Source organism: Pelmatolapia mariae, linkage group LG6, assembly GCF_036321145.2.
Source record: "Pelmatolapia mariae isolate MD_Pm_ZW linkage group LG6, Pm_UMD_F_2, whole genome shotgun sequence".
NCBI lineage: Eukaryota > Metazoa > Chordata > Actinopteri > Cichliformes > Cichlidae > Pelmatolapia > Pelmatolapia mariae.
In genome coordinates, this window is record NC_086232.1 from 33709390 (window position 1) to 33730879 (window position 21490).

Genomic DNA, 21490 nt, shown 5'->3' on the forward strand with positions numbered 1-21490 from the left:
GGCTCATAAGTATTTTCATCACTGAGTAGTGACAAAATTTTCTGGTTTAGCAATACTGTGCACCTACCCTTGTCTGCGGGAAGGATGATAATGTTGTTGTCATCACTAAGTGATGCGAGTGCCTTCCTCTCCTCCATGGTGATGTTGGATGCTGGGGGCTTTGCATTGCTGAGACAGGCCGAATCTTTCGTACGTAGTTGCTCTGCTTCCACTTCTGCAATATTGTTGTTACGAATTGCTGTTTCTGTGGCTGTGATCAGCTCCACTAGCGGGATTTGTCTCGATGTGACAGCAAAATTCAACCCTTTAGCAAGGATGTTTTTCTCTGTTTGGGTGAGCTGTCTGTCAGACAAATTCTTCACCCACTTGTCCACATCCTCGGTGTCACATCCTTCTCTCTTCTGGCCACTGAGGACACTCTCCGTATTTTGCGGTGGTTTCCGACGTACAACAAGTAAGTCAAACTTCCTTTGTTGCCTGGTCTTGGACTTCTTGTGCTGTGCTAGACGAGCCTTCTCAGTAAAGTCAAACACCTTTTTAAGAGTATTCTCATCTAAAAGCATTGTCAGTCTCTGTCAGATCGGCTCCTCTTGAGATTTTAGCATGTCGATGGTAAAATTTGTTTGCCTCACCCGTTCATTAAACAACTGATGCTGTGCCTTCTGGAGGATTTTTGTTGCCCGGAAGCCTTTAACTGAAGAGCTCATTTGCAGACTTTTAGGAGTAATCCTGTTTTGTCGGCATCTGAGGCTGACTCTCAACTCTCTGTGAGTGGTACTCATGGCAATTGATCAGTGGGCTTTGATCAGTGGGTTTTGGTCAGTGGTTGTTGATCAATGGTTATGAGAATTTGCATAATTAAGATTAAGGAACTGACCTCCCAGCCCATTGTTCCTTCAGTGGGCTGGTTTCAGTCATTATGCAAATGTACTGTTTATAAGATTGGGGAAACCTGCAGTCAGCTGAGACTGAAGAAGTCACTTGGATGAGTGACGAAACGTTTCTCCCACAAAACGCTACGTCCAGATGAACAGAATCAACTTTTGGAGATTTACTTACCTGGATGATTGAACACGCATCAAGACATTTTGATAATAAATTGTAAAAATGCATAATTTGAGCATATTTGTCTTCTCTCTCATGAAAAAACCCTGCAGTGGTACTAATGGTCAATGATCAGTGGTCATGACAATTTGCATAATACTGATCGTGAAACTAACATCATGGCCCATTGTTAGTCAGTGGTGCTAGTTTCAGTCATTATGCAAATATACTGTTTATAAGGTTGATGTCGCGGTCCTGGGTGGTGATCCAGTGCTTAGGTTTTTGAGTTAAGTTTTACTTTCTGGATTATGGATTTCTGTTAGTTTTGTAATTATAGTTCTCAGTTCTGTTACAGTGCCTTCCCTATGCTCTTGTGTCTCATCTCTCTGTTATGTTTTCATATCTGTTATTCCTGGTCTTGTCCGTTTGTTTCTTCTTGTTACTTCCTGTTTTACTTTGACAGTTTGGGCCCTATGTTAATGTTTCTAGTTTTACGTCTACCTGGTCCCGTCTGTTAATTAGTGTCAGCTGTGTTCCCCCGTCAGGTCCTCATTCCTCTTGTATTTATTGTCTGTGTTTTCATCTGTTCAGTGTCGCACTGTATCCTCTCTGTGCTGTGCCTCTCCCGTCATGTTCCAAACCCGTGTTGTGTTGTGTCTAGGTTCCAGTGCCAGTTTAGTTTTAATAATAATAATAATAATAATAATAATAATAATAATAATAATAATAATAATACTAATAATAATAATAATAATAATGATACATTTTATTTGAAAGCGCCTTTCAGAACACTCAAGGACACTGTACACAGCAGAATAATAAAAAAACATAAAAGCAAGCAGTTTAAACAATCATAAAAGCATAAGACATAAAACAAATTTAAAATAGCAGAGTGGAGAGGTTATGTGGGATAAGCTATTTTTTTTTTAAACTCCGTTTTTATTATAATTTACAACATTGCAACTTGTACTTGGCAATGTTTACAAGTAGGACAGTTTCAGGAACCGCAATGCAGAAATACAGATTACAGTAAGAGCTGCAATTAGGAAACACAAAACAAAACTGGGAAACAAAACAAAACCCAAGCAAGCAAACAAACAAACAACAACAAAAGCAATACAAAAATAAAACAAAAACTTTATGTAATATTAAATAACATTTGACAATCTTAGCCAAAAATGAACAAAACGAAACAGACCTATGCTAAATTATTGAAACAGTAAAGCATGAATGGGTCGCCAACGCTCAGTAAACAATTCTCTCTGAATCCGCAGAGCATATGTTATTTCCTCCATCTGGTAAATTTCTCTTACTTTATCAATCCACATATTATATGAAGGTGGGTCAAGATTCAGCCATTTAATAGTAATACACTTTAGTGCTGCTGTAAGCAGAATTCTTAAGAGATACTTTTTATTGTTTCCCACAAAACCATTTGGTAATACTCCTAAAATGGCTAGCTGTTGGTCTTTTGTTAATGGTTGTTGAAAAACTGTATTGAGAACTTTAAATATGTCATTCCAAAATGAACAGATTTTTGGGCATGACCAGAATATATGTGAGTGGGTACCTAAATAAGTACCACAATTCCGCCAGCAGGTGTCAGGATTTGTAGGCTTCATTTTGGCAATTATCTCTGGGGTTCTAAAATATCTCATGACCACCTTCCATTTAAATTCTCTCCACAGCCCAGAATTAGTCACAAGATGGGCTTCACCGAACACCTCTTCCCAGGTGTCCTCTGAGATTTGAGTGCCAGTCTCAGCTTCCTACCTTGCCTTAATATCCAAAGTTGCACTTGTGTTGAAACTCATAAATGCGTTATAAAAATTGCTGATTAATTTTGGGGAGGAATTACTTTGAAATATTTTCAGAAATATTTCCTCAATGTGTGAGGGCTCCAAAACTTGCCTCCATTCTTTATGTTTTGTCAAAAAACTTCTTAACTGCAGAAATCTAAAAAAGTCAGAAGAAGGAAGCTGAAACTGACCTCTCAGCTTCCTTAATGAGCACAGGTGTCCATTCCTCACAACATGACAAAGTTTATGAAGCCCGTTATTTGACCATGCTCTGAAGCCAGAGTCTTCCACAATAGGAGAAAAACCCTGCAGGGAGGAAAGGCTTGATAAAATTGAAATTTCTTTTGGAAGACCAAATGATTGTTTGATTCTACGCCAGATCTTTAGTGTGACCCTTGTCCATTCCCCCATATGCAAGTTTTTAATTGAAATGTTAGAAAAAAGCAGGGATTCCAATGATCTTTCGCACATTGTCTTCTCAATGTTTAGCCACTGAGTTTCAGACAAATCCCGCACCCATACAGTCAGGGGTCTCATCTGAGCTGCCCAGAAATAATATTTCAGATTTGGAACAGCCAATCCCCCCTGCAGTTTTGACAGTTTTAATGTTTGGAACTTGACCCTTGGGCGTTTACCTTGCCATATAAATTTGGAAAAAAGTTTATCTAAATTATCAAATGTAGAGTTGGGAATGTTAATAGGCAGCATTTGAAAAAGGTATAGAAGTCTTGGCAATACATTCATACGTATACTCTCGATCCGACCCAAGAAAGACAGAGGCAGGACTGTCCATCTCTCTAAATCTTTTTTTATTTTTGCAACTATAACTTCATAATTTATTTTATACAAGTCTGATAATGAGTGAGGAATTTGAATTCCTAAATACTTGATACCTTCGTTTGGCCATTTAAAACCACATTGCTCCTTGAATGTTTGTGAAATGTTTCCTCCTATATCCATTGCCAATGTTTTATCAATATTAACTTTGTAACCAGAGAGGTAACCGTATGTACTAATAATTTCTTTTAAATGAGGTACAGTGACTGCAGGATTTGAAATGTATAAAAGCACATCGTCTGCATAGATGGACAATTTATGCTGTTCTCCATTAATTGAAAGGCCCTGAATTTTATGTTCATCTCTAATCAACTGCGCCAGAGGCTCAATACTTATATCGAACAGCAGGGGCGACAGTGGGCATCCTTGTCTACACCCACGCTCCAGTGGAAATCTAGCTGATATTGTTCCATTTACCCGCACAGCCGCCATTGGGTTGGAATAAAGAGTCTGTATCCACTTAATTAAGTTTGGCCCAAATTTAAATCTTTCAAGTGTGTGGCCCAGGTACTGCCAGGAAACCCTATCGAACGCTTTTTGCGCATCAAGAGACAGAATCATTGTTTCTTCTTGTTTGGTCTTGTACAAGGACATTAAGTTCAACAACCTACGAACATTGTCCCCATAGTGCCTTCCTGCGATGAACCCCGTTTGATCTGGATTTATGACATGTGTAATGATTTTACTAACTCTTTTGGCTAAAATCGTGGTGAGAATGCGCAAATCAGTATTAAGTAATGAAATTGGCCTATATGATTGACAATTTGTGGGGTCCTTGCCCTCTTTATGGATTACGACAATTGTGGCATCGTTCCAGGACGGCGCCATAGTCCCAGTCTGCAGAGCGCAGTGGTAAGCTTTCAGTAATAAGGGTGCGACTTTGTCCTTGAGTTTTTTTTATAGAATTCGTTAATAAAACCATCAGGGCCAGGACTTTTTTTAGTTTTAGGGTTTGAAATCACCTGTAAAATTTCTTGTTCTCGAATTGGTTCATCTATCTCCTTTGCTACAGATTCTGGCAGTGTTTTTAAATTGATCTTTTCTAAGAAATCAGATAGTGTATTGTCATCTTTACATGTATCTGAATTTTTATACAATGACTCGAAAAAGTTGGCAAAGCAACTTGCAATTTGATTTAGTTTAGTGATTAGGGTTTGATCTGACTTCAACTTTTGGACCATATTACAAGTTTGCTGTTTCCTGAGTCTTATTGCCAGCAATCTACTAGCCCTACTACCCTGTTCATAGTACTTTTGTTTAACGAATCTTAAATTGCCCTCAATTTTTTCGTTTATTAAACTATTAAGCTTGCTACGTAACCCTTTAAGATCGGAAAGCAAATTGGCTGTCTGTGCTTTTTTGTGTTGTTGCGCTAGGTGTTTTATTTTGGCCTCCAATTCACACCGCCTAGCCTCTTTTCTTTTTTTCCTGGCACTTGCAAATGATATTATGCAACCTCTAATGTATGCCTTGGCGCAATCCCAGAGAGTTAAAGGCGATATCTCCGGAGTTGTATTCAACTCCAAGTAAGTATTTAGTTCAGTATGTAAGAACTCACAAAACTGGCTATCATTTAGGAGTGAGGCATTTAATCGCCAAAGTTTTAGTTTTGGTGTCAATCCTAAGTCCCATGAGAGTGATAACGGTGCATGGTCAGATAGTGTAATTGGTAAAATTTCAATATTGTCAATTCTATGCTCTTCTGTTTTAGAGGTAAAAAAGAAATCTATCCTGGAATAGGATGCATGTCTATGCGAGTAAAAAGTATAATCTCTGACTCTAGGAAACCTATTTCTCCAGTCCCAGTTCAGTTGTTAAATGTTTTAGAGCTTTGCTCATTTGCGACGCATGGCTTTTAGAACTTGGTTGTTTATCCATATAAGGTGACAGGACACAATTAAAATCCCCTCCAAGCAATAAAACACCAGAACACTTTTGAAGCACTAGATTAGAAATTGTATGTATGAAATTTGGCTCATCCTCATTAGGGGCGTAGTAGATATTGATGAGGGAAACCAGTACTCGTCAATAGAGCCATTGACCATAATGTACCTTCCATGTGGGTCTCTATAAGTAGCGAGTAGGGTGAAGTTTATCTGTCTGTGTACTAGGATAGCCACACCTCTTTTCCTGCCAGATTTGTGAGATGAATAAAACACTTGTTGTGCCCACGACCTTTTTAGCTTGTCATGCTCAACGTCAGATAAATGCGTCTCCTGCAAAAAAGCTATATGACAATTGAAACTTTTTAACTGGCCTAGAATTTTTTTCCTTTTATTAGGGCTGTGGAGGCCTTTGACATTATAACTTATGACTTTAAGCAAATCTATCTTGACTATTTAGGGTTAAGTTTGAGAGATATCTGAGAGGCACAAATAATTTTGAACTCCATGATGACCCAAGGTTTTTGTTTAGCATAGGGCAATACAAAAAGAACCATCAAACCAACAAACCAGAAACTAATATATAAACCACTTTGTACAAGCTTTTTACCCATCAAATGATCCCCGGGAGAACAAGGGACCTGAACAGGGGTAACAACAGCAGGACACAAAGGCAAAGGGACCCTGAGTGCAGCCAACTCAAGTTTAAATGTCTTCATATGGAATAATGAACTGAAGTTCGGGGAAAATTGCTGGGCGAGCAGTCTCAGTACCACTAATAATTCTCAGTGCTGTCTGCTAAAACAATATTGGGACTCAGGCCCTGCACGACGTAGTTATGACCAGGCACAGTGATGTAGCTTACTGACGTAGAGAACTCTGAGTTACCTTACACCTTGGGACAGAGGATAAGACAGTCATAGTTCACCATCTGCTGGAGAGAGTATATTTCCCTTGACATAATCCATGGCTTTGGCAGCATCCACAAACTCCTTTTCAACGTTGTTGTAAGAGACACGGAATCTGGCAGGGTACAGAATGCCAAAGCGGACTCCCGGTCTATCATGGAGTATCTTTCTCACGTCAGTGAAAGCCGCCCTGGCTTTTGCCACGCTGGCCGTGTAGTCAGGGAATATGGCGATTGGGTTTCCTTTGAAGTGTAATTTTCCTCTGCGGGCTCTCCTGAGGATGTCCGCCGCGTCTCCTTCGCTGTTTAATTTAGCAATGATAGGGCGTGGAATATCCCCGGGTCTCCGTTGAGTCAGGCTACGATGAGATCTTTCCACGCGGACTTCTCTGTCAAGCTGAAACACCTCTTTGAGGAGCGCAGAGACCGCCGCCGGAGAGCTGGAACCCTGGGTTTCAGTCACACCGATAATCCGGATGTTTCCCCTTCTCATACGTCCCTCGAGGTCTTCACATTTGTGTTTAAGGACTTTCACCTCTTTTGTGAGGGACTCCATTGTGTCTTGTACAGCCACCATTTCGTCAGACCAATTCGACAGACCCGCTTCGACAGATTTTACGTTAGCTCTCACCTGATCCAGCTCGGCTCGAATAGCGGTAGTGTTGCTATTGATTTCTGCCTTCACATCTTGGATATCCCTTTTCAACGAATCAAAGCTGTCAGCCAGAGCAGACCTGACTTCCTGCTGGATGATGGCGGTGATATCTTGTCGCAAAGAAGTAAGAATATCCGTCTTGAGGTCTGCCACATCCATTTTAGCTATCGGTGCCGACTTCGGTGTTTGGCTAGCGGTGTTGTCACAACTTTTGCCCGCGGCTGCACTGGTCTTAGCTGTCGACGAAGCCTCGTATTTGTATTTCCGCAGATTTGCTGCCATAAAAGCGACTTTCTTGGATTTATATCCATAGGAACTTTAAAAGTTTAAGATTGTCTTTGAGAGCAGGTTGGTAACTTAAGTGCCTATTTATGATGCAATTTAAGCTGGAATGTGCAGAGGCTCTGAAAAAAGCGTGTTCACTCCATCGCGCTCGCTAGCGCCCCCCGGGATAAGCTATTTTGAACAAGTGAGTTTTGAGTTGGGACTTAAAGAGAGAGAAGGAAGTGATATTTCTTAAATCAGGGGGTAGGGAATTCCAGAGTCGAGGAGCAGAGCAGCTGAATGCCCTGCTCCCCATGGTGGCAAGACGGGGAGAGGGGACAGAGAGAGAAAGAGAAGAAGAAGATCTGAGACACAGAGATGGGATGGTGATCTGAACCAGATCAGAGAGATATGGAGGGGAGTGATGATGAATAGCCTTAAATGTGTACAAGAGTATTTTGAAATTGATCTGATATTTGACCGGGAGCCAATGAAGCTGCTGCAGGACAGGAGTGATGTGATGGATAGAAGGGGTCCTGGTCATAATACGGGCAGCAGAGTTCTGGACACGTTGAAGCTTGTTGATGGATTTTTGAGTAAGACCAAAAAGAAGTGAATTACAGTAATCAATCTGGGAAGTAACAAGGTTATGAACAAGAATGGCAGTGGCATGTGGCGTGAGAAAAGAACAGAGATGAATAATGTTGTGCAAGTTGAATAAACTGAGTGCGATCAGACAAGTATGATTTAAACCAGGCTAGTGGAGTTTGGGAGAGACTGATGGAGGCTAGTCTACTGAGTAGAATAGAGTGAGAAATAGTGTCGAAAGCAGCACTCAGATTGAGAAGAATAAGAATGGAAAGTAAACCGGAGTCAGCTGCCATAAGAAGATCATTAGTTATTTTTATAAGGGCTGTTTCTGTGCTGTGGGAGGGGCGAAACCCAGACTGGAACTGTTCGTACAGATTATTATTAGTTAAATGTGAGTGGAGTTGTGTGGCAACTATCTTCTCAAGAATTTTTGAAAGGAATGGTAGATTGGAAATAGGATGAAAATTCTCAAAATTATTGGGATCTAGACCAGTTTTTTTCAATATTGGAGTGATGACAGCAATTTTGAGGGAAACAGGAACAGTTCCAGTGGTAAGTGAAGAATAGACGATAGCAGATATGAGGGGAAGCAAAGAGGGTAGACATGCCTTAACCCAAACTGTAGGAAAGGGGTCTAGCTGACAAGTAGGTTTTGACTTACAGATGAGATCTGAAATATCAGTAACAGAGGGAAGCTAGAAAGCAGAAAAACTGTGTGATGGGAGAGGAATTACAAAGGAAGAGCTACATGGAACATCGGAAACCAGGTCTTGGTGTATTTTGTGAATTTTCTCAATGAAAAATAACATTAGAGAATCACAGAAGGAAGATGAGTAAAGATGAGCAGGTAAAAAATCTGGTGACCTGAAAGAAGAATTGAACAGTGAAAACAGTATCTTGGTTGAGTCATCATTTGAACAGATAATGGTGGAGTAGTAAGCAAATTTTGTTTGATTAATACACTCCTTATAATACAGAATATGATTATTAAACATTTCCTTGTGGATATTCAGACCAGTTTTCTAATAAAGGCGTTCAAGCCGTCGGCCTTTTGCTTTCAGGAGCCTGAGTTCAGCTGTAAACCAGGGTGCTGACTGAGAGAATGATACTGATTTGGTTTTGAGTGGGGCAACAGATTTTAGAATACTGTTGAGACTAGAGTTATAATAGGAAACCAAGTCCTCCTGAGTGAGCAGGTTATGAAAATGCAAATGACTAGAGAAAGCAGAAAGAGTATCAGGATTGATTTTCTTAATATTCCGAAAAGAAATGGTATGAGGGTTCTTGGTTATTGAAAAGGTCATTTTGACATTGAAAGAAAGAAGTGATCAGAAATTAGCAGTTCATCAGCTTTGCAGTTAAAAGGAGTAAGTCCAGAGCAACAAACTAGGTCCAAAGTATGGCCCTTAGTATGAGTGGGAAAGTTTATATGTTGTTTAAAGCCAAAACTATCGAGGCAGGATGAGAAGTCTTTGGTGAGAGGATGATCACTGTTATCCATATGAATATTAAAGTCTCCCAGGAGTATGATATTAGAGGAAACAGTAGCTATGTGAGTCAGCAGATCAACAAAGTCACTTATGAAGACAGAATTAGACTTTGGGGGGCGCTAAATAACAGTGATGACAGTTGGAACAGGTCCTGAGAGTTGACAAACAACGGATTCAAAGGAACTGTAGACAGGTACAGACAACGCAGTGACTTTCCAGTTCTTGCAATAGATTACTGCGAGACGTCCACCACGGCCGGACTTACAAGGTTGACAGGTGTAAACAAACCCCGGGGGAGTTGGAGTCGTTGAGCTGTGAAAAGTCATTGGGCTGTTACCACGTCTCGGTCAAACAGAAAAAGTCAAACTTACGATCTGTGAGGAGATCCCGAATGAGATGTCCCTTGCCCGAAGTTGACATCAGTGCTGTCAGACTGGACAGAGGTGTTAGCCGACCTAGGTAGGCTGGCTAAAACACTGTGGTCAACAGCCCTGTCGACTGTATTGGCTTAGAGTTGTCATGGTGAAAATTCCGACAAGAGCCCCGGTGAATGTACTTTCGGCGAGGGAGGAAGGCAATATCCGTGTGGAGATGAAGCGCAGCCAGCGGTGGAGCAGCCAGGTGAAGGCGGAGACGGAGAAGCTCCTCAGCTGAGTATTGGTAAAGTCCAGCACTAAGTCGGTAGACCAATGACATAAAAATCCAAACCCACACGAGCACGACGCAGATCCTGCCAGGCCACATCACGGACAGTCAGGTAAGCCAAACAGTCAGGTGTACGGATCCAAGGGAGACAACGGCCAAAACAAACAGGCAGATGAACTAGACCCAAAATACTCAGGCACTTGCAAAATTCGCGGTGAGTAGCGGCAGCAAGTCGTGCCAGCTTTCACTCAACCGGAGCCAGAACTTTGATCAGCATGTGTTCATACGTTTTGGTTTCACGTTTGAGCTTTCGGTTTGTTTTTGCAAGTACTAATTTCCATAAAGGGTTTCTCCAGCAATAAAAGCTGCGTTTTTGAATTTACGTTCCGTCTCTGAGGGTCTTGCATTTGGGTCCAATCCTGGCTGCCGCACAGCACCCATCATGACAGAACAACACAAACACGACATGGACCCAGCAGGCTCTACCCGTGAGAAGGAGATTCTCCGTGTACAGAGTCTCGTGAGGCGGAATACCTGTGCCTCGGACTCCAGAACTATGATTGTTGGGATTAATGCCACTGAGGCGATTCTCGAGGGCAGTCCCCATCTTCGCCAGAGTAATTCCCCTTCCACATCCTGCCCCCGACCATCGTTCGCCAGCCTTTTTCCTGGCAGCAATGTGGTCAGAGGATGTGGAGCTAGCCTCTGTCTTTCTGCCACTACTGGTCTCCTCTACAAACTCCACTCACGTTTCCAGGAGGAAGCGCCCTCCGCATTGCCGATGCTCTTCACCACGGCCGACACCAAGGACTTCTTCAGATCAGACAGTCATGGTCAGTGGCGGTCCTAGCCTGGGCCCAGGGCGCCTGGGCCAAAACAGGCTAAACCCCCCAGTCGCGCGAAACTTCAGAAGCAGATTTGCGTCGCAAAAACACTTTTCTGTCTGATTTGCGCAACCAAGTAGCGCAACTGATGCATTTGAAGTGCGAAGTAAAATACGCGCTGCAGTTTGTGTGGTGCATTTTGTGCATTCGCGCTTATCGCGTCTACCGCTCGAGTTGGAAAAATCTGAACTCCAGTGTCAAGTCGCGCCGCGACAACCAATCAGCAACCTGGTGACGTGATGCTCTGACCCTAGTTCAAAGGGGTAGGTCCAGCCAAAGCCATTCATTCTAGCAATCAGTAGTTTTCTGATGAGGGCTCTCCAGGGCAGAAACAGTGTTCTTATTTTTCTCCTCCTTCTCCCTGAGGCTCTTCCACTTTAAGCTGGGTCCTTTTTATTCCTGTCTTTCTGTAAATAGTTATATTTTATATATTTATGTTTAATGTTTTTCTTTTTCAGCATCTTAATATTATTTCAAATAAATTTTTGTAATGACTAATGTGTAAAGTGTCCTTTACGCCGCTGCTCTGCTCGCCACAGTAAATAGAGAAGGGAGACTCTCTCTTCAAACGCTACATTGACAGCTGCCATCTTGTAAACATACCGTCTGGCACTACTTCCTCCCACATTTCCGCTTCACGCACGTGGAAATTGCATATTTTAAAGCGTGACCAGTTCGCTTTGGACGCGCTTTGAGGTGCGAATGTGCATGCAACCAGCTAGGGGTGTCTGGCGCTTTTTGGTCGCATCTATCGCGTTCGGTGTGAACGCACCGTTAAGTAACTACAATAGTTACACTCTGTTAATCCTTGATATTTATAACTAGTGGTGCAACGGATCAAAAGTCTCACGGTTCGGATCGGATCACGTTTTTTTCGTCACGGTTGGGATCAATTTTCGAATCAGCAGAAAAAAAAAAGACGACAAAAATTTAACTCACCATTTACTTAAGTATTTTTTGCCTATTAAAAAACATTCAACTCAAGACTCATTCCACGCAATTATATAAAAACAAATCAAGATGCAATATAGTGCAGTACAGGGCTTTCTATCTACCACTCCGCTGTGATATAATGAGCGGTCACGGTCACGTAGCTTTCCGTTGCCCTGGAGGTCCACCCATTTGTAGTTAGGGCAACAGAAGATGCCTGGGACAGCTCAGCCATAACTTCAAACTTTTCCTGCTCATACATGCTTGGAGCGATCTTGTCACTGAAGTGGACGCGCGACGGGACATCATAGCGTGGCTCAAGCACGTTCATCATAGTTTAAACTAGTGCTGCCAGCGTAAATCTCGTTAAAATGACGTTAATGCCATAACTGCATAACGGCAAATGTCCGTTAACTAGTTACCGCGGATCGCCCCATGCGTGGGGCTGCACGGCGTCAAAGCGTCAACTAACGCGTTGACTAGTTTAAACCCCTTGTTTTGCACAAGGGAATACGGCCTCCTGTCTGCAGCTAAACACCCCAGTAGCTTTTGTAATAGCTTTAGCTCGGTCGGATTGGGCAGCAAAGGGCTGCTTAAATACCGCAAACTCCTCTGCTCCTCCACTTGGACCGCTAGCGCTGACCATAGCTATCGCTTGACAGACTGACCACAAGCACCATACACATACTTTTTTCTTCTTTCACGTGCGTGCCGAACCGTGGAGTGAGATCGGTTCGGATTTCGGATCAACCGTGATCCGTTGCACCACTATTTATAACTGAGTGATCTGTATTAAATTAGTGCTATTTCTTTTATGTGTTTAAATCTGTAACATAATGTATTGTTTGGAGTTTAGTCCAGTGTTCCTGTTACTATTTTTACAATTACTTCTTGGACCAACTGTAACCCACGATTTCCTTAGGGATTAATAAAGTATTCTGATTCTGATTGCTTCAGGATACATGACCTGCCATTATCCAATGACACATCACTTACCTGTATCTTTTGCTCGTTTCTCCTCCTCTTCTTTTCTCTTTTTTCTAAACTGAGCACCTGATGGCTTTGAACTCTTCTTGTCCATCTTCCATTGGTTTTAATTTTGCACTCTAGTATGAACAAACATCCCCCAACCTAAGGGTCACCACAACATAACCTAACAGACCTACACCTTAGTTCACAGATTCGTTTTGTCTAGGGTTTATTTCTGGGATTTCGCACAACCCAGGAACAAATCATGAATATACAATGGGATTTACAACATTATGAATGAAATGTGCTCTATTTGGAAGCAGCCGGCCCCCCTCCCCTGTGTGTGAGACTTTAAATCATCAAACTGTAAATTATACATTTTAAATTGTTATTGATCCCTTTACCCCTAGTCCTAAAGTGTATATTTATTTTCTTACTCCTCTTATATTTATTGTTTGTTTACTTGCACTGCTGTAACTGGAGCCTCGTTGTCTCGTTTCTCTATTTACTGTACTGTATATAGCGGAGATGACTATAAAGTTTACTTTGACATCAGCACAGCAGTGAGCAAGCGCACTGAGGGCTCTCGCGCTCACTTTTCGGGTAAAGAATTTTGAAAAAACATCAGTGCAAATTATAAGTCTGTATCATGATATCTGGGGTTTCGTGTTTGTGGGTTTGTTTTAATTTTGTTTTATCTTGCGAGTTGGTTATCTCCTCCCTGTGCCGCAAGCAGCAGGTGCACCTCGCAAACGGAGGGCACCCTTACTCCCAGCAAATGGGCGATAGAAAACCGATCGGTGCCTATGCAATCCCCAAAATGCGCTGGCATGATGTCGAGGCAGCATGAGTACAAGCAATTTTTTTTTTTTTTTTTTTGCTGATGCCCGTAATGCCGCCCCCACCACGATGTCACCCTGGGCAACCGCCCATATCAAAAACTGCTACTGGCCTTGGTGAGTAAGAAGGACTTTTCGCTTGCCCCTCCTAAATCAATAACAATTAAGACTGTGACTAAGGAGCCTCACTTTACAAGACCCAAAAACCTCTTCCTTTTGGCCTATGAATGAGAACTTTGATTTTGTTTCTGATGTTGAAAAATCAGAGATTTTTTGTTTGTGCCACTCAGTCGGAGACCATTTGTTATACTACACAAGGGGCAGTATCACAAATTGAAAATGTTGAGTCTGAACCAGAGACTGTATTTTCTGTTTTTGGACTAATGTGTGAGGAGGACTGTTTTTCTCCTGTGTTTCCCAAATCTTTAAGTGTAAAGTTGGTATATTCTGAGGTCTGAGCCTATTAACCTTGAGTGTGTAAATCTGAGTCTGCTAGGGTTAATTGTTCTACTGCTAGGGTAACCTCAGAGGCTTTAAAAACTGTTTCTTTGGAGCGTGGTGGTACTAAAACTAAGACTGTTTATTCTGAAATTGCCTCCTTGGGCTCGGTGAATTTAAAGGGTTCTCTCGTCACTCCCTCCGAGCTGGGGACCATTTCCATAGAAACTGTTCATTTTGGGGTCATTAATTCTAGCTGTGGTAGTAAGAAAGACTGTTTTAATTTTGCTGTTTCTGAGCCTTGAGCTATAAACTCTGAGATTACTAACCCTGAGTCAGCCTCTCCAGGGTCTGAAAACTCTAGGTGTGTTGTCCCAGGATTTATAAATTCAGAAGCTATAAGTTCAAAATCTGTTTCCTCAGAGGCCACATATTCCAGCCCCACGGATATGAAAGACTCTGTTGGTTCTGTTTCTTGTGGATTTAAAGGACTGTTTTTCGCCTACTCATTCTTAGCAATGAACTAATATCACAATGATTGTCTCTTCTGAGCCTGCTCCTCTGACTGCTTGTGCTCCTGTTCTCAGGACAGCTGCGGCCCAGCATTCCCCTGCACCTGTCTTAGTTTCCGAGGTGAGGGGCAATAGCTCCCAGTTGGTCCCTGCTCTGGTTTCCAGGCCAGCTGAGGCTCTGCTGGTCCCAACACCTATATCAGGTCCTCGGGTGGGGACAGCAGCTGCCCAGTCGCTGCCTGGACTGGTGCCGATTCCTGAGGTGAGGCCCGCCAGGACACAGCCAACCTCTGCACCCATACCTACTCCTCGGGTGGGAGTAATTGATGTCCAGCAGATGCCTTCGCCCGTGTCTGTTCTTCGCTGGAGGCTTTGGTGTGCCCGTCCAGCTGGTTAACCCATGTTCTGAAGGCTCAGGAGAACCAACACCACCTATTCTACTTCCACTACTACAGCCTGTAGCATACTCATCAGCTCAGCTGTAGCGCACTCATTAGCTCAGCCATTATCTCTGCCTGCAGCTCAGTTATCTGTTCAGCCAGGGGTCTCCGTACCTGCTGATCCTGTGTCTGCCTCTGCTGGAGGGTCCAAGGGGCCCGTCCAGCTGTCTTTTGTTCCTGCTGTGCATTCTGTTGAACTGCGCCAGCTGTCTGTTCCCGCTGGGGGTTCTGGAGAATGGCGCCAGCCGTCTGTTCCTGCTGGTGGTTCTGGAGAACTGCGACAGCCGTCTTCTCTTCCCGCTGGAGGGTCCGAGGGGCCCGTTCAGCCGCCTTCAGTTCCTGCTTGAGGGTCCGAGGGATCACTTCTGCTGTCTGTCTCTGCTGGAGGGTCCAAAGGATGGCTCCAGCACCTCGTGTCCGCTAACGGCTTTGAGTCTGTTCAGCCACCTCCTGCTCCACCACCTGCTGCATCCATACCTTTGCTTGCAGCACCACCACCTGCTCCACTGCCTGCAGCTGCTACGCTACTCTCTGATCCTGGCTCGTCGCCTCCGGCTGCCCAGCATGGACCGTTTGTCCACCTCCACGTCCACACCCGGCACGGCCTGCTTGTCTATGTCCACACCCAGCACACCATCGCCAGCCACTTTCCAGACCGTCAGCTGAGGAACCTTGCCATCATGGGTGGCCTTCTGAACTGAGTTGCCACCTTCCACGTGGCCAACCTCCTGAAATCTGCACAAACCTGCATCCAAGAAATCACTTGGATAAGTGACAAAATGTTTCTCCCACTGAAAACAATATGTGAACAGATGAACAAAATCAACCTTCTGGGTGTGGCTACATAATTTCCTCTGGGATTAATAAAGTATTCTGATTCTGATTCTAATATTCTTTTCAGATTCCTAGAGCAAGGATTTTAAAAGAGCAGCATTACCAAGACTGGTGCCCATTTGTTTTTCACACAATATATAATTACGCTTTTTTTTATTCAACAGTTGGTAACAAGTTATTATGCTAAGCCCAAAGAACACAAGAGTGGCTGTCAGGATTTTACCCTCTCCGTAGAACTCATCCCAGGTAATTTCATGTCCTTTATTGCTTTGTTTTATTTATCTGTTTGTTTTCATTAAGTTTGCCTCAGTTTTATGTATTTATTTATGTTCTCAGTTGTTCTTCTTTTCCTTTTTTGTTCCAGAAGAAACAAATACAAATGACACATACAGGCTCAGAATAGGGGTGATGTAAGTACAATATACTCCTACCAGTTTAAAAATAGTACTGACTTTTTTGTTTGTTTGTTTTGTCATGCTTTTTGTTATATTTTTTTGATCAACTTTTCTTCTCTAAAGGTATAAGAACAGGAGTCGTGATGCAAGCATGTCAATCTTGGATATTGGCTTACCATTTGGCTTTTCTGTTGAAACAGGAGACTTGGATTTGGTAAGAAGTGATACCCATATTAACCTCCCAGGACCTGGTTAAGAAAAATGCGGTTAAGAAAAACAAGGTCTGTTAATGTTTAAAAACTTGTCTTTATGTGTGTCTCTAGTTGTCTAAAGGACGTGGCCGCACCATATCAAAATATGAGATCTATAAAGCCCTGCCAGAAAGAGGCTCAGTCATCATTTACTTGGACAAGGTTGGTGACTCACACCGATTTTCTTCTTATCCCTTTTTTTTTCCCCTTTTTGTTTTTTTTTTTTTTCAGTTTTTTCTTCTTTATATTTCACTTCACAGGTTTCTCACACACATCCAGAGGAAATTGATTTTAGGATCAAACAGGAAATGCTGGTAGATGTCTTACAACCCACAGCTGTAACTGTATATGAATATTATGGACGTAAGTCTCAGAAACATGCTACCTTTGTTACAGTTAAGATTTACTTGTTTGCTCCCAGCTGATCTGAGTTGATAACAAAGCAGACACTATGTTATGAAACGGCCGTGTGCAGGCAGGAAAAGGACCCAAAGTGCAGACTCCGGAGACAAACGTGAACTCAAAGTAACAAACTTCCAAAGTACAAACATTAACGCAGGCAGGACAACAAAACACACAGCATGAGTGAGGGTAGATAAGAGTAGATCGCGACACGGACACAGAGAAACACAGGGCTTAAATACACAGAGGGAGCAATCAGGGAATGGGTAACAGGAGGGAAACACAGCTGGGGCAAATCAGGCCTAACGAGACAAAGGAAGCAAAACCAGACGCATTTACATGAGACACAAACTTTCAAAGTAAAACAGGAAACATAACACAGAGACGCGAACTTGACAAGGCGATACAGCTGACAGGGGAGACAGAGCAACTAGAGAACACAGAGACATAAACCATAAGACAGAACTCTAACAAAGAAACCAAAGACTAGAAATGATAAATAATATAATAAACTCAAAACCCTGGATCAACGACCCAGGCATTTTAACACACTATGCAAATGAATTTGATCAATTTAATCTGCATTTTTATATCTATTCTAGTTGGCACAAAATAATTTTCGAGTACTTTTTGTTTTCCATTGCAGAAACACGTTGTGTGAAATTTTACAATGCACAGATGGAAGCTGGAAAACTACAGCACTTTTCTTACACATGTCTTACAGGTAAACACACGCACACACACACACACACACACACACACATACATATATATATATATATACACACATATGTAGAGTGCGACCAAATTTTTCAATGGTGCGACTAAAAAAATCTTAGGTCTCACCGGTGCAACCAACTGTTTGAGTAACAAAAAAAAAGAAAAAAAATACCCCGCAACTCTGAAAGTCTCCGTGTGGTCAACAGCAGACACACATTGTGCCCCTATCGTGGTCTTAACCAATCAGAGATAGTCAGGGGCGGGACCTCTCTGATTGGTCGTGGTCCAGATATTCATGTAGTCCGTGTGTACATTTGAAAGTGCAGGGCAGGCGGAGAGAGAGAGTTGAGTAGCTTGAATAAAGCGATATCGATTAGTTAAATCCTGAATCGACTTTTAAATATAAATGTATTTTGCCAGAAACGCCAGAATCTCAGGTTAAAGCTCACAAAAGTATTTCAACAACCGCCAAACAGTAAATGAGAGCAGGTACACTGACTCCACACAAAGAAGTAAACGCAGAGCGGACCCGACGCATCAGAATCAGCTTTCTCTTTCTCGGCTTTCTCACCCGACGGCCCGTACACGGACACGCCGTCGGGGCTGAAAGCCGACAGCTCACTGATTCTGATGTGTCTGGTCCGCGCTGTGTTTCCGTCTTTTTTGTGCTAGATTCTGAGCTGCAGGTTTTGTCTCTCTCCAACCAAAATTCACTGAACCAGCAGCAAAAGAAGCAGCAAACTACACTTCACATTTGATAAACATCGTCATTAATTCCCTCTTACTTTTGCTGTTTTGCCTCCACCACGATAAAAATCACACTTCATGCACAGCTCTCTCTCTCTCTCAGTGTACTTCAAGAACAGTTTCCCATCTCAAATCTGTTTTCTGCATTATTCATTTGCTTATTACCCACCAGTCTACTGGTGTTTACAGTGCTGTCGGCCGCTGTCTTTTTTTTTCTTTTTTTTTTACTTAATGACCTCGGACAAGAAAGACTAATTTCTGCTGTTCAATACTGAAGACATTTAAACTTTTTTAAATTATGCAAAATTGCAGAATATTTTTAAGGTTATCTGCTATAAAAAGCCAGGCCAGGAAAATCTCCTTCATGTTTTTTCTGTGTTTTATTCTCAGTTACTTTCACACAAAGGCATCTGCTGTGATATTCACAATTCTGATGAAGTCTCACAAGTGTCAGTACTGATAAATGATCAGAATTACAATATTTCTGACTGTCTGTGGCAAAATTGAATCGAATTGGGACCTTGTGAATCAGAATCGAATGGATTATAAAAATCAGTGATGATGCCCAGCCCTAGTGAGTAGCCTAGGCCCGACAGAAGTGGATGTAGCTGTGGGTAATGAGAAAAAATGAAAAGAACGATTGATAACGTTTTTGTTAAGTTAAGGCCTGATCCGTCTGAAATTCGTAGCCAGTGCTCGGACACAGAGCCATCGATCTCTGAATGCTGAAAAAGCACAGTGTATCCAGAAAATACATTATATGTTGTCATAAATGCACTGCCCAAGTGTCCCCTCTCCCCACTGCCTTTCAGCGACAGGCAGCAGCAAACAGGTCGTCAGAGGAGGCCGAGATTATGATTACGTTTAACATTGTCTACAATATTGCCAAAGAGTGCCAAAGCACTTTAAGCACAAGCACAAGATTGTTAGTTAATCATTTACAAATCAATATTGCCTGTATGGACAGCAATCCCCCCCCCCCCCAAAAAAAAGTGCACATGTAAAACTGCGGTGTTGAGCGATGCGGTTGAAAAATTTGGGTGCGCCTAACTTTTGTGCTGGTGCACCTAAGAAAAAAATTTAGGTGCACCAGTGCAACCGTGGCAAAAAGTTAGTCTAGAGCCCTGATATATATAAATTTCCCCTCTACTCCTTGTGGGCGGTCTATCCTTCAAGCTTGGGTCCTCTACCAGAGGCCTGGGAGCTTGAGGGTCCTGTGCAGTATCTTAGCTGTTCCTAGGACTGCGCTCTTCTTGACAGAGATTTCCGATGTTGTTCCCGGGATTTGCTGGAGTCACTTGCCTAGCTTGAGAGTCACTGCCCCTAGTTCTCTGATTTCCACAGGGACCACTGTTACCTTCACCCTCCACATCTTCTCAAGCTCTTCTCTGAGCCTTTGGTACTTCTCCAGCTTCTCTTGTTCCATTTTCCTGATGTTGCTGTCATTTTTTTATTGCTACCTCTATCACTACGGCCGTCTTCTTCTGTTTGTCTACTACTACGTCTGGTCGGTTAGCCACAACCAGTTTGTCCGTCTGTATCTATGCTCTTGTAAAATAATTAATATTGTATCGTAGGTAATATATTATTGGATTATATAAATTTTCAGTTTTCCAATTTATGTTATTCCTTAGCCTTTGTCAGTGTTAACAGAGTTCCTGGCTTCTATCTCTCTGGTAAACCTGCTTGGCAGTTTCTAAGGCCTCAGGGACAGACATTTTTTTTTAGACTTCTTAGGCTCCCCTTTATTCATCACACCTTTCTGCAGTTCTGATAGTTGGCTATCTTTCCTCCATACTTTCTTGATCTTGGACTCTAGTCTCCTACCGATTATAGGAACAGCGCTGCTGTTTTGGACACTACAAACAGTTTACATAGTTTTTCACAGGATGGTAAAGGCTCTTGTGAAAACTTTCTTTTTCATGATTAACTAAGATATTGCTGTGGCTTTAGATGTATGCACAAACCGACTTTTCTAAAATCGAAATGACACATATTTTTGCAAAGAGATTGGTTTAAATTTGGATATACAGTAAATCATCAAAAATTTAAGTGAAAGACAGCACTCACCTGCAGGATCCAATAGGATCAGAACAACAATCAGAGCTTAAAGTAAATTATTACTGATATATTTATTACATTGAGATTTTCACATAGCTTCATCCACAGATCAAAACATGTACACAACAGCTTTATATTTTTAATCTGTCCCGATTGTGTACTTCCAGAGAACTGCAGTATGCAGAAGAAGGAAAATATCACCAATGATGAACGCCAAGCTACGATTTGTGAGAGTACAGAGACCCACAAAGTAGACTTTGGTAAAAAAACAAACAAACAAACATAAATGGTTGCATTAAGGTTTATTTAACAGGATACAGAAAAGCTAAAATCTACACCTGGTCTGTCCATAGCATACAAAGTGCAAGTGGCAGAGTTTATAGAAGAGGTATCCACAGACAGTCACAAAGTCCAAGTTGTGGACACCATCAAAGAAGGCAAGTACTCGCCTTTCTTTAAATTTTAATTAAAATTTTTTCTATGACAAAAGGTGGAAGTGACATTTATTTTATTTTGTATTTTACATTTATTCATTGCTCTTTCTATAATAGCTGCACAAGTTTAGGTGATTTTAAGGATAAATCAGGCATTTTAGAAAACTACTACTTGCTTTTATGCAGAGAGGTACATTTGACAGTTAGCAGCATTTGCTAGCAGTGGAGCTAGTATTGCTGATACCATCTCTTACTTGGCATATTGCCAAAATTTTGATATTATAATATATATTATTTGATATTATTATATATAAGAACACAGCAGTGCTGTCTTTAACTGCAACTTGAGCAACACGTTTAATCATTCATAAATGACTGCTCTTAACTGTCACATCTTCATTACAGGTAATCTTGATGCTAATCCACTGAATAAACATCGCATATTTCTCAGTTATCAACACTGCAGAGAAGCTTTAAGTCTGGAAGAAGGCAAAACCTACCTTATCATGGGCTCAGATA

The 21490-nt window shown here is 42.0% G+C and overlaps 1 protein-coding gene across 1 annotated transcript in view; it reads left to right on the forward strand.

Moving 5' to 3' along the window:
- LOC134629377 (complement C3-like) overlaps positions 1-17733 on the forward strand; it is an 87304-nt gene extending 69571 nt beyond the window's left edge. Inside the window, exons 33-37 of the mRNA XM_063476665.1 lie at positions 16126-16207; positions 16326-16371; positions 16480-16570; positions 16680-16769; positions 17656-17733. Of these exons, the coding sequence (XP_063332735.1) occupies positions 16126-16207; positions 16326-16371; positions 16480-16570; positions 16680-16769; positions 17656-17670 (324 nt within the window). The 3' untranslated portion in view covers positions 17671-17733. The remainder of the gene's footprint in view (positions 1-16125; positions 16208-16325; positions 16372-16479; positions 16571-16679; positions 16770-17655) is intronic.
- Positions 17734-21490: the final 3757 nt, after the last annotated feature.